The 13,933-nt window shown below is 40.8% G+C and overlaps 1 protein-coding gene across 3 annotated transcripts in view; it reads right to left on the reverse strand.

The window, feature by feature from the left end:
• Window positions 1-13,933, reverse strand: part of heatr5a (HEAT repeat containing 5a) — a 149,777-nt gene that overhangs the window by 113,858 nt on the left and 21,986 nt on the right. For all 3 annotated transcript variants that reach the window (XM_043698069.1, XM_043698067.1, XM_043698068.1), the window contains 4 exons: window positions 7,462-7,671; window positions 3,250-3,461; window positions 1,543-1,651; window positions 1,104-1,253 (listed from right to left, as the gene is read on the reverse strand). In XM_043698069.1, the coding sequence (XP_043554004.1) occupies window positions 1,104-1,253; window positions 1,543-1,651; window positions 3,250-3,461; window positions 7,462-7,587 (597 nt within the window). In that variant the 5' untranslated portion in view covers window positions 7,588-7,671. The remainder of the gene's footprint in view (window positions 1-1,103; window positions 1,254-1,542; window positions 1,652-3,249; window positions 3,462-7,461; window positions 7,672-13,933) is intronic.

Below are 13,933 nucleotides of genomic sequence, written 5' to 3' on the forward strand. Positions count from 1 at the left end.
CCCCACTCCGGCCTATCACCCTCACCTTGACCTCCTTCCACCTATCGCATTTCCAACGCCCCTCCCCCTAGTCCCTCCTCCCTACCTTTTATCTTAGCCTGCTGGACACACTTTCCTCATTCCTGAAGAAGGGCTTACGCCCGAAACGTCGATTCTCCTGTTCAATAATTTTAGAGCCTGAGTAAATTCACCCATGTCTTGATCCCATCCACCACACACCAGGTGTGATCATGTGTGCGACCACAACCAACCCACTGTCAGCTACTAATGGGCCCCTTAGCAGTTACTGATTCTTCCAGTTTCACCTTTACCCATTCCTCTGTCTGCCCAATTGTTGTTGTCTCACTCTCTGGGCTCCATTCCCATTAATCAATTACTCCTGCCCCTCTTCCCACTCCTCATCTTCAGCATATAAATCAACCTTTTCCTCGCTACTATCAGCTCTAAAGGGTCACTGGACCCAAACCGTTAACTCTGCTTTCTCTCCACAGTAGCTGCCAGGCCTGAGGTTTTCCAGCAATGTTTTTGATGTTGAAAAATGTGACAATCCTTCTTCCACACCCATAGAACACCTATCTTAATTTCAACCACAAATCCTAGAAGTGAATTCCACAGCTTCTTGCATGATTAAGATTCTCCTTTGATCTATTAAGAATCCCTTACATTCAATCTTTTGCTGATATGATCACTTGTTTGTGATCCCTCAACTATTGAGTGCAGTTATTTTGAATTAACCATGTCTGATCCTTCCATTACTTTAAACAACATATTATTTCTATTATTTGATCAGATTAAGGTGCAGTTTGATCATTTCTTCAGATCTATATTTCTTCCATCTGGTTCATACCACAGCCGGTTTCAACATGTGGAATAACAGTACCTTCCAAAATGATTACGATGAAACCTAGAATTTCATTAGATTTTTGCAAACAGAAATACAGAATTCTGTGCTGTTGCTCAGAAGAATTCTCAGTATAGGGCAGAAAAAAAAATAATAAAAGGAAATCAAGAGTAACAGAGTACTGGAAATGTTAAGAACTAACCATATGACGTCCTTATGTTGGCTAAAAGTAAATAAAATCTAAAGTTTCAGAAATGTATACCTTTGCTGCAGCACAGCGAACAGCCATTGATCGATCAGTCAAGCACGAACGAGCAGCTTTGTAGATATCTCTGTGACATGATGCAGCAATTGCTCCTTGTCCAGATACAATCTTCTGTAAACTCAGCATAATCTCATAGCGCCCTTGGGACTAAGAGACAAACCATGTTAGAGGTAGATATTAAAGATTTATTCATGTCAGTAAGATACTATTACACAGCTTCAATAGCTACAAAACAGCTAGGTTGCCAATTTGTACTGAGGTTTAACATTCTCCCAGAGTATTTAGCACAATAATAAATATCTGATGCTCAATTATCTGTTCAACTGGCCATTTATCCAAACAGGTGATATTATTTCTGTTAACCTAGCACTACTCACATTTACTTTGAAATAGATTCTTTGGACTGTCAAGATTCTGATGGGAAGCCTCTCCTTACCTCAGCACTTTTCATAGCTTTCAGCAAGTTTCCGACAGTATCCATGTATGTATTCCCTAACATTCTTCCCAGCTGTTCATACAAGGCCCCCAAGCAAGCAACTCCAGCCCTGTAAGATAAGGCCAACAAAATGAATTGATCAAAGTATAAAATAAAAGTACTGGAGAAACTCAGCATGTCGGAGACAATCAGTGGACAAAGAAGCAGACTTAATATGTTCCTTGTCTTATATATCCAGCATTTTCTGTTTTCATTTCCAGCACCTGCAGTACTTCGTTTTTATTAAAGTGATTGATCTTTCTAACTTAAGCATAAATACTTCATTTAAAATAAACTGCTGAAAAAATGCAAGCTGGAAGTCAAAGAAAATAACTGTTGGATGTAATCAGCATGTTGGATAGCATCCGTGGTAAAGGAAAAATAAGGATTCTGATGAAAGGTAATCAACCTGAAAGATGACTTGTTTCCTGCTCCCAAGGTCCCACCTGATCAGCTGAAAGTGGTAGGGCAGATGGAGTGAGTAGTAACAGCGCATAGAGTATTCTGAGCTTCAGTAATAGGAGCACAGAGTAAGGAGATTACATTTTACTTACATTAGTTATACCACAGCTGCGAATATGGTGTTCAGCTCTGGGTATGATATGTTAGAAAAGACGTGAAAGGTTTGGGAGAGAGTACAGAAGTTGTTTAGGAGAATGGTTCCTGTGTTGCATAACTTCAGCGATGAAGACAGATTGGAGCTGTTGGGACTAGTTTCCCTGGAAAGAAGAATGCTAAAAGGAGATCTGATAGAAATTTTCAAAACCATGAGGAATCCGAACAAAGTAGATACAAAGAAACTGTTCACACTTGTGATCCGACAGGATCCAGAGGACAAAAATTTCAAGTGTTTTGTAAAAGGAACAAATGCAAAGTGAGAAAGACCTCAGTCACACGGCAAGTAACCATAATACAATTGCATGTCGGAGCAGAAATAGACCATTCAGCCCATCAAGTTTGCTCACCATTCAAAGAGATCAGGATTGATCTGATGATCCTCAACTCCACTTTTCCCTATGATCTTCATTTCCCTTATGATTAAAAATCTGTCTATCTTAGCCTTGAACATATTTAACAGTCCAGCCTCAACAGCCCTCTGTGGTAAAGAAATCAAAAGATTCACTATGCTCCAAGTAGCTCAAAAGGTAGATGATTTCCCCTCAGCCAAGATGCAGATAGCCAGTGCAAACACAGTAGGACAAATGACAGATCTGTTATCAAGTGTGGAAAATTACCAATGTAAAAATGCATATTTTTGCTCTGACATCACAAAGAAGGACTTGCACACAAATGTCTGCTCCCAGAGTTAAAGTACGAATTTTAGCCATAATAGAAGAAACTTCAAGAAGTTTTAGCACCAAGGCAGATTGTTCTATTATTTAAAGCATCTTATGAATAGAGGGTGGCTAAGAAAATGGGATAAATCAAGACACTATGTGAGATTTAATGTATTGCTGAGGTCCAGAATTACATAACTATAGCAAACTGCACATTTTCCATTTTGCATAAAAGAAAGTTATATCTTGGGAAATAACACCAATTGAGTCTTTATCCTCTACAACCTTCATTAATGTAACTGCATTAGCTTTGCTCTAAAATAAAACAGCTGTACTCAAATTTGTGGCATTGCCAAAACCATGATCCATCTGGAAAAAAGAAATCACTTACAGTTTGGTTGGTAAGTAACTTGGTGAGTCATCCTTACTTCTGATAATTTCATTGCACTTGTCAACAGTTTTATATACAGAGAAAGTGTCACCAACACTATATAACAAGGCCAGATTCTTAGCAATCAGCTTGCGGACAGGTGGGCCTGGTGAGCTCTCTAATAAGGATGTCAGCTGTTCCACAAGCTTCTTTTGCTTCTCCTTTATATCATCCTGCAAAGAAAAATGCTCAGTAACAAATAGCACTTTATTAACATATGACCCAATCACTGAAGATGAATGACTCTGCAGACTGGACAACCATTCTGCATAAATAAAAATATTCCAGAACCATGAAATAGTCCTATCATCCCTCAACTCAACCTTTAACGTTTCCTCTCATCCAGAGTGTTACTGTGACCTCATTTCCACTTCCACTAGACCAAGGAATTCATGCTTGAACAGATAAAACTGTGAATGACTTAGCCATCCACTTCCAGTGAAAACGGTCCTGTTCTTCACCACCTCCAGAACATATGGAATGCAAAGATAACCAGGCCTGTTTTCTTGACTGCAAACTTTCTTTTTAAATTCCTCTCCACATTTCATTGAGCATCACTTCCAATAGCAAATACAAGGAGCTCATGGATCTTCATGACCAAGATCAAAACCATCTCTTCCTTGGCCAAACATCCTCACAATTGCTCCCTGCTCCAGCCCAGAGTTCACATCTTTTGGAGTTTCTTCCCTCATGTCATCTCAAGCACTGACCAGTCCATTAAGCTCCTTCTCCATTTTACCTACTCCCACTAAACTGCTAACTGCCCAACTTTCCTTCCTGACTTACATTGCTATTCAGCATTATTAATAGCTCCCTTTCTCGGGTACAGGTTTTCAAGTCGACTCCTCACAGTTCAATCAGCCACTATCAAGTCTCATCTCGCAATTCATGCCTCCATGAAAAGACTAAAAGATGTAGAAGGAGAAATAAGCTATTTAACCCAAGGTTGCTCCATTATTCAATGAGATCATGGTTGTTATGAATTTTTAAATCCACTTTCCTCCCTTTTCCCCAGGACCCTGGATTCTCTGACTAAATAAAAATTTCTCTGCCTTAAACATAGTTCACAGCCCCACCTCACCAGTTCTATGTGGTAAAGAATACAATAAATTCACAACCTTCAGAAGAAATTCCTCATCTGGGTCTTAAGTATGTCACTCTTATTCTGAGATCCGGTCTTTGACTCTCCCACAAGGGAAACAATATATCCTCGTCAACCCTGTCAATCCCCTAACAATCTTATTTGTTTCAATGAAGTCATTGCCCATTCTTCTATATTCCAATAAGTACAGGTTTAATCTACTTACCTCTCCTCAGAAGAGTGCTCCTCCATTCCTGGTGTCAGCCTAGTAAACCTCTGGACTGCATTCATTGCAAATATATATCTTACTAAATAAGGCCATATTTCAGCTGAGATTTGACTTGTATAGTTTCAGCAAAACCTCCCTACTTTTACACTCTATTTCCTTCCTTATTACTGTCTGAAGTTGGACACTAGATTTTTGAGATTGATGAACAAAGACACCCAAATTTCTCTGATCCTTAGCTTTCTGCAGTCATTAAATAATATTTAGCTTCTTTATTCTTTCTGACAAAGTTTAATTTTCCAATATTATGTTCCTTCTGGCAAGTTTTTGTCCACTCACTTAAACTGTCTTTATATTTCTGCAGACTCTATGTCAAGCTAACCCCCTTGCTTTCCTGCCCATTTCTGTGCCATCTACAAACTTGACTCAACTCCTAGTGCTTTCACAAACTATTTCTCACCCAAGTCCCTGAGCATACTGCATCTTCCTCAATCCATGTCATTCTTTCCTGAAATTGAGCCTTTATAATGTATAGTCTAAGTAAACGGGTTGAAACTTAAACTAAAAATAGCAACAAAAAATTTCATTCAAGGGATGTGGGCAGTTTGCCTGCGGTAGTTTTTATTATCATCCTGAATTGTCCTTGAGGAGATGGTGAGCTGCCTCTCAAACCACTGTAATCCACCTGGTATAGATTTACTCACAATGTTAGTAGTAAGATAGTTCCAGGATATGACCCAGTAATAATGAAGGAACGATGCTATATTTCCAGTCAGGATTGAAAGTAGCATGCGCTTGCCCACTTAGGTGATAGTGGTCAGGGGTTTGGAAGGCACTATCGAAGGAGCCTGGATGAATTTCTGCAGTGCATCTTCGAGGTGCTATGCACTCCTGCTACTGTGTTGGAGGGAGCAAACGCTTGCAGATGTGATACTAATCAAAATGGCTAATTTGTCCTGGATGGTGCTAAGCTTCTAGATGCCTTTTGGAATTGCACTCGTTTACGCAAGTAAAGGGTACTGCATCACAGTCCTGACTGGTGTTTCGACAGATGGGAGACATGTTTGGGAAAGTCTGTAAGTGAGTTACTTGCCATACGATTCCTGGTCTTTGACTTGCCTTTGTAGCAGCAGTATTCATTATGGATAGTCCAATTCAGTTTTTGGCCAATAGTAACCACCAGGATTTTTGCAGTTCCCTTTATAACTAAATCTCATCCTTGCCAATATGCCTGCTGCAGATGAATCTCTTCATGACAGTATAGGCTAGTCTTTATGTTGAGAATACCCTCTATTGTATCGTGTGGCCCTGTCACTGTTAAAAAGGGACAGACGTTGAACAGACCCTAGCAACTCAAATGAGGCATTTTGGGCTGACAAATTTGCAATCTCTATCACCTGAAATGACAAGTACAGCAGAAACATGGGAACATCACCAAGTGCTTCTCCAAGCCACATGCTATCCTCACTTTGAATTATTCTGCCTCTTCTTCATGATCACTGGTTAAAGTCTTAGAACTTCCTTTCTAACAGCAGTACAGATGTAACTACACCAAAATGTATGTCAGTTTAAGGCAGCAGCTCACCATCACCGTTTCAACGATTTTTAGGGATGAGCAATAAATACTGGCTTTACCAATGCTCTTATCCAATGGCAGAATAAAATACAATGTAACTGAATCCTGACTCTGCTGCCCTTTTCTAATGTGCACCATTCGATCCAATCCATCCATCACTCCAATGCCCACTGACCAACACCAGTACTCGAAATGTTAATTCTGCTTTCTCTCCACAGATGCTGCCAGACATGTTAAGTTTTCCAACAATTTCTGTTTTTGTTTTGGATTTCCAGCATCCAAACTTTGTTGTTTTTTTGTTTAATAAACTTTCAGCATTCACCCATCAAGCCCCCTCAGGAACTTAAATGTTTCAGTAAGGTCTCCTCTCACTCTTCTAAACTCCAATGGTTAAAGGCATACCCTATCTTCAGAAGATAAACTTTCACCTTCTCAACCTACCACCCCCAATCCGAAGAGTCAATTGAGTGAATCTTCTGAACTGCTTCTAATACATTTAGATCATTTCTCAAATAAGGAGACCAAAACTATACACAATAGTCCAAGTATAGTCATACCAACATCCTGTACAATTGTAGCAAAACATTTTCACTCTCAAATCCCATTCCCCTCACAATAAATGACAACATTCAATTTCCCTTCCTAATCATTTGGGGCAACCGCTTACTAATTTTTGTGATTTCTGTACCAGGATACTAAAATCTCTCTGAAATTTTGGCAAATTTATTTTACGTACAACACCCTCCAGCTTACAGTGCATCCCTCCTACCATTCACCTCACCAGTGTGAAAAAATCTTTAGTCATCCAAATCTTGCTCTGTTGAACACAATTCTTAAAAATATTTTCAAAACCGTTTTCACCAATCATCTATTCTGAACCGTAACCCATGGCTTGGGTGCATCATGTGTCCAAACAGCGAAGTTGGGATCACCAGGTTTTTGATTAAACCTTAATCTGTGGCCATGCCTCACTGCGCAAGTTACAAGCAAAATGTCTAATGGCAGGATCTAAAGAGCTGGAGTTTTCTCAGTTCCCTGGTCAGTATTCCTCCACAAATGAACAGCTCTAAAACCAGATAACTATTATTTCCACACTTGCTGTTCGTTGAACTCTGCTCTCTCGAACAGACTGCAGTTTTACCTACGTGATAATGGTCATATTCAACTTGGTCATTAAGCATTTTCAGTTATTCTGACATCCAAGTGTTAAATATTAAATCTTCAACAAACAAATTTACATATATTCAGAATGAACAGCATTAAAGAAAAACACATTGTGTAACATTTTACCTTGCTGGCAGCCGCCAAAAGTTTCTCTAAGAATCGAAGCCATTCAAAAATAAACTCTGGTTTCTTTGATTCACTCAGTTGACTGTAAAGCTCCTCATTTAGCAGTGGGCCGTGTGCTTGTTCCATGCCCTATCTCAGTTTCTTCTAATAACCACAAACTTCACAAATGACAATCAACAAGAACGAAATATCCTTGCATCTTTTCAGTTACTGCAACGCAAAAGAAAACTTGATCACAATCTTGGTCCACCATTTCAGTTGGTTCAACAATAAATGCAAAACTATCCTGCCAGAAACAGTGTTTCATTGCGAAACTAAACGGGAGAAAAACTCCTAAGAATTTGCATTTTTCACACATACCTCTAAGGGTTTGTATTTGTCGAGGAAAACCATATTCCAAATTGTAGATTATTTCCTCCCAATTATTTGTAAGTGCTGGGAACATGTTTGTGATCATTCATAATTTACCAACATCTATCAACTATCTTTATATTTAAATTATAATGACTTACAATTTTAGTAAACTCGAGAAACACTTAACCCACAATTTACAAATCCGGCTTGCTTCAAGTAACTTGAACGCTTGCAAACCACAGCTGATAAATAAATTATGCATTTTTTCTCAAAAATGTAAATATTATCTTTTATGTCTAAAATAAAAATTACAAGCAGGTCCAAACATAAAAGCTGAGGGGTAAAGTAGTATATTCAGTATTTAACATTCACCTACAAGAATGCCTTGCAAAGATCAACACAAATTATAGGTTTGGATGAAAATGTTTGCTGCACTTTTCCAAGTTGGATTCCTGTTAAAGTTTGAAGTATGGTCATTTGTTCTGAACAGTCCACTCATTAAGAAAAATGACCAAGGAATATGGGTTCTGACTACATAATTTATATAGATTGCAAACAGAGTCTCTAAGTCCACTGTAACACAAGATATATTTCCTCCTCAGTGTACCAATAAAATACTTGACAATGACATAATTTCAAAAACAGCCAAAGAAATTCTGAAGGTATCAAATACTCACTAAGTAACATTTAGATTCAAAACTTCGCAAAACTCATAAATAAGAATGCAAAGATGGAATTTTGTTGGACTGTCACAGAGTTACTCCTCAGGTTGCTATACAGTTCCCGACAGCTCCAATTTCAAGATTTATATATTTCAAAGACTATTGTGTTGACAGAGATGAGAACGAGGATTTTTTAATTCCACTTGAAAGACTCTTAAGTATGTCAACCACTTGTATGAATACCTCCAAGTTCAACAGCCCATTAATTTGTTTGGCATGTCAATTTCTAGATGATTCAGTTTGCCAGCCGAGATCATCACTTTAATGGGTACAACAAGATCCAGTAATTAAATATTTTAGATTTAACAATGAAACTGCAATCTGTCTTAATAAATTCAAGAAGTTACTCTAGCTGTCATACTCGTATTAAAGTTCAAAGAAATACATATTAGACCATAAGACATAGGAGCAAAAATGAGGTCATTTAGCCCATTACGTCTGCTCCGCCGCGGATAAGTTTCTCAACCCCATTTTCTCGCTTTCTCCCTGCAACCCCTGATCCTCAAGAACATATCTATCTCAGTCTTAAATATACTCAGTGACCTGGTCTCCACAGCCTTCTGTGGCAATGAATTCCATAGATTCACCACTCTCTGGCTCAAGAGGTTTCTCTTTATCTCTGTTCCCTTTACTCTTAGACTGTGCTATCAGGTCACAGTCTCTCCTACCATGGAAACACGTTCCCAACATTCACTTTGTCCAGGCCATTCAGTATTCTTTATGTTTCAATTAGATCCTCCCTCATCCTTCTAAATTCCATCGAGTGTAGACCCAGAGTCCTCAAAAGTTCCTCACATGTTTTCATTCCTGAGACCATTCTCGTGAACCCTGGGGACCAAAACTGCACACAATAATCCAAATGTGGTCTCACCAGAGCTTCAGAAGTACATCCCTACTTTTATATTCAAGTCCTCTCAAAATAAATGCCATCATTGCATTTGCCATCCTAACGACTGACTCAACCTGCAAGTTTACCTTGAGAGAATCCCGGATTAGAACTCCCAAGTCTCTCTGTACTTCAGACTTCTGAATTGTCTCCCCAGTCAGAAAATAACCATGCCTCTATTCTTCCTACCAAAGTGCATGACCTCGCACTTTTCATCTGCCACCTGTTCAAATCCTTCTACCTATCTTTGTATCATCTGCAAACTTAGCCAGAATACCCTCCATTCCTTCATCTAGATTGTTAATGTATAAAGTGAAAAGTGTGGTCCCAACACTGAGCCTTACAGAACACCAACTGTCATCGGCTGCCATCCTGAGAAGAACCCTTTTATCCCATCTCTCTGCTTTCTGCCAAACAGCCAAGCTTCTATCCATGCTAGCACCCTGCCTCTAACACCATGGGCTCTTACCTCACTCTGTAGCCTACTGCGTGGCACCTTCCTCAAGTCCAGGTTGAAAACATCCATTGGCTCTCTTTGATCTAACCTATTCGTTACCTCCTCAAAGAATTCTAACAGATTTGTCAGGCATGACCTCCCCTTGATGAAACCATGCTGACTCTGTCCTAGTTCATCATACACTTCCAAGTTTTCCAAGAAATCTCATCCTTCACAATGGATTCCAGGATCTTTCCCACAACCGAGATTAGGCTAATCAATCTGTAATTTTCCATCTTTTGCCTTACTCCCTTTTTAAACAGGGGTGTCACATTAGTGACTTTCCAGTCCTCTGGACCCTTCTTGATTCTAGAAATTCCTGAAAGATCACCACTAATGTCTCCATTATCTCTTCAGTTATTTCCCTTAGAACTCTGGGGGGTTGTCCATCTGGTCCAGGTGATTTATCTACCTTCAGGCCATTCAACTTTACTCTCACCTTCTCCTTGGTGATGGCCACCATACTCGGACCTGTCTCCTTGAATTTTTGCGATATTACTCGTGCGTTCCACTGTGAAGACTGATGCAAAGTAATTATTCACTTCCTCAGCCATTTCCTTATTCCCCAATTACTATCTCTCCAGTCTCTATTTTTGCCTATCTTTTGCTCTTTATTTATCTCAAAAAACTCTTAACAGTCTTAACACAGAACATAGAACAATACAGCGCAGTACAGGCCCTTTGGCCCTCGATGTTGCGCCGATCCAAGCCCACCTAACCTATACTAATAATCATCTTGTACACCTCAATCAAGTCACCCCTAAACCTTCTTTTCTCTAATGAAAACAGCCTTAAGTGTCTCAGTCTTTCTTCATACGATCTTCCTTCCATACCAGGCAACATCCTGGTAAAGAAGTAATATCTTCCTTGATATTACTTCGCTGCACGGTGGCTCAGTGCTTAGCACTGTTGCCTCACAGCACCAGGGTCCCAGGTTTGATTCCAGTCTCGGGCGACTGTGTGGAGTTTGCACATTCTTCCTGTGTCTGTGTGGGTTTCCTCCAGGTACTCCGGTTTCCTCCCACAGTGCAAAGATGTGCGGGCCAGGTGAATTGGCCATGCTAAATTACCCATAGTGTTAAGCGCATCAGTCAGAGGGAAATGGGTCTGGGTGGGTTACTCTTTGGAGGGTTGGTGTGGACTGGTTGGGCCGAAGGGCCTGTTTCCGGGAATCTAATCTAATCTAATCTATCTACTGGCTACCTTATCCTCATTTCCCTCCTTATTTCTTGTTTGTTGCTCTCTGCTGGTCTTTGTAAGCTTCACAATCCTCAGGCTTCCCACTGCCCTTCACCACATTACAAAGGAACCTTGATTATCCGAACGTTACAGGTAGGGAGTATTTTGTCGAATAATCGGATGTTCAGATAATCGAATGCCAGATAACAGTTTAGCCAAGCATCGGGACCTTACGATCTTGCTAGATTGTCCAAAATTTGGACAACCAGATGCCGGATAAGAGGTTCCGCAGTATTTGCTTTCTCTTTTGCTTTTATGCTATCCCTGACTTCCCTCGCTGGCCATGGTTGCCTCATCCTCTCTGTCCCATGTTGCTTTTTCCTCGGGATGAATCTCTGCAGTGTCTCCTGAATTACTCCCAGAAACTCCTGCTATTGCTGTTCCCGTCTTTCCTACTAGGCTCCTCTCCCAGTCAATTCTACCCAGCTCCACCCTCACGCCTCTGTAATTGTCTTTATTCATGTCTAATACCATTACCTTCTCCCTCTCAAATTGCAGAGTAAATTCAATCATATTATGATCACTACCTCCTAAGGGTTCCTCCACCTTAAGCTCCCTTATCAAATTTGCCTCATGGCATAAAATCTTCGAGGAGAAAGTGAGGTCTGCAGATGCTGGAGGTCAGGGCTGAAAATGTGTTGCTGGAACAGCGCAGCAGGTCAGGCAGCATCCAGGGAACAGGAGAATCGACGTTTCGGGCATAAGCCTGAAGAAGGGCTTATGCCCGAAACGTCGATTCTCCTGTTCCCTGGATGCTGCCTGACCTGCTGCGCTGTTCCAGCAACACATTTTCAGCTCATGGCATAAATTTAAATCCAGCATTTCCTTTTCCCTACTGGACTCCATCACAAGCTGCTCCGAAAAGTCATCTTGTACACATTCCACAATGCCTTTCCTTGCAATCCACTACCAATCTGGTTTTCCCAGTCCATTCGCATATTGAAATCCCCCATGATCACTCTAACTTTGCCTTTCCTAAACATATTTTCTATCTCCTGGTGTATCTTGCGCCCCAGTTCCTGACTACTGTTTGGAGACCTGAACATAACTTTTGCGGTTCCTCAATTTTACCCATACAGATTCTACATCACATGACCCTACTTCATTTCTTACTACTGATTTAATTTTATTTTTTTATTTATAAGGCAACCCCACTCCCTCTGCCCACCTGCCTACCTTTTCGATAGGGTGCTTATCGTTGAATATTCAGCTCCCAATCCTGATCCCCAGCATCCACGTCTCCATGATGCCCACCACATAACTGCCAATTTCAAACTCCACCAAAGCCCATTTACCTTATTCATTATATGTATGAATTCAAATATAACACCTTCAGTCTTGCATTAACTGTCCCTCTTCTCATTGTCATTTGTTTTGTCCAGCGTGCTTGAAGTTTGATTGTTAACCCTTTCCAAACACACTGTCCTATTTGTGTCTGTGCTGGAGATTTTAGTACCTCTCCTGAGTGCTGGACTTTTACTTCTCCTTTAATTCAGGTTTTCTATTTTCCCCTATAAATGAAACCCCACCATTAAGTTTATAGCCCTGTCTACAGCCCTAGTTATGCGACTTCCTAGGACTCTGGTCCCAGCACAGTTTAGATGAAGACTGCCCCATCGGATACAGCTATATAGATGGGTTAACTCCAGGAAAGGTAAGAGAGGGAGGCAGGCAGTGCAGGAGTCTTCTGTGGCTATCCCTATTTCAGCTGCTGAAAATGTGTTGCTGGAAAAGCGCAGCAGGTCAGGCAGCATCCAAGGAGCAGGAGAATCGATGTTTTAGGCATGAGCCCTTCTTCAGGAATGCCCGAAACGTCGATTCTCCTGCTCCTTGGATGCTGCCTGACCTGCTGCGCTTTTCCAGCAACACATTTTCAGCTCTGATCTCCAGTATCTGCAGTCCTCACTTTCTCCCATCCCTATTTCAAACAAGTATGCTGTTTTGGAAAATGTAGGGGATGATGGATTCTCAGGGGAATGTAGCACGAACAGCCAAGTTTCTGGTATCGAGACTGGCTCTATTGTAATGAGGGGTACATCAGAATCCAAGAGACCAACTGTGTTAGGGGACTCTCTAGTCCAAGGCACAGATAGACGTTTCCGCGGCCAGCAGCAAAAAATCAGAATGGCATGTTGCTTCCCTGCACACAGGATCAAGGTTGTCTCAGAGAGGGTGCAAAATGTTCTCAAGGGCAAGAAGGGCCAGCAGGAGGTCATTGTACACGTTGGAACCAATGACATATGAAAGGAAAAGGATGAAATCCTAAAGGGAGAATGTTGAATGTTAGGCAGGAATTTAAAAAGGAGGTCCTCAAGGTTAGTAATATCTGGAATACTCCCGGTGCTACGGGCTGGTGAGGGTAGGAATAGGAAGAAAAAGCAGATGAATGCATGGCTGAGGAACTGGTGTATGGGAGAATGGTTCACATTTTTGGATTATTGGAATCTCTTCTGGGGTAGGAGTGACCCATACAAGAGGGATGGATTGCACCTGAATTGGAAGGGGATGGATATACTGGCACGGAGATTTGCTAGAGGTGCTCAGGAGGATTTAAATTAGTAAAGTCGGGGGAGGGGGGTGAGGACAGAGATCAAAATGAGACTGGTACAGTTGAGAACAAAGGCGAGTCAAACAGTCAGGGCAGGCAGGGACAAAGCAGAGAACAAGGTAGGACTGATAAATTAAACTGCATTTATTTCAATACAAGATGCCTAACAGGGAAGGCAGATGAACTCGGCAAGGTTAGGAACATGGGACTGGGATATCATAGCAATT

Source organism: Chiloscyllium plagiosum, chromosome 10 (genome assembly GCF_004010195.1).
Source record: "Chiloscyllium plagiosum isolate BGI_BamShark_2017 chromosome 10, ASM401019v2, whole genome shotgun sequence".
NCBI lineage: Eukaryota > Metazoa > Chordata > Chondrichthyes > Orectolobiformes > Hemiscylliidae > Chiloscyllium > Chiloscyllium plagiosum.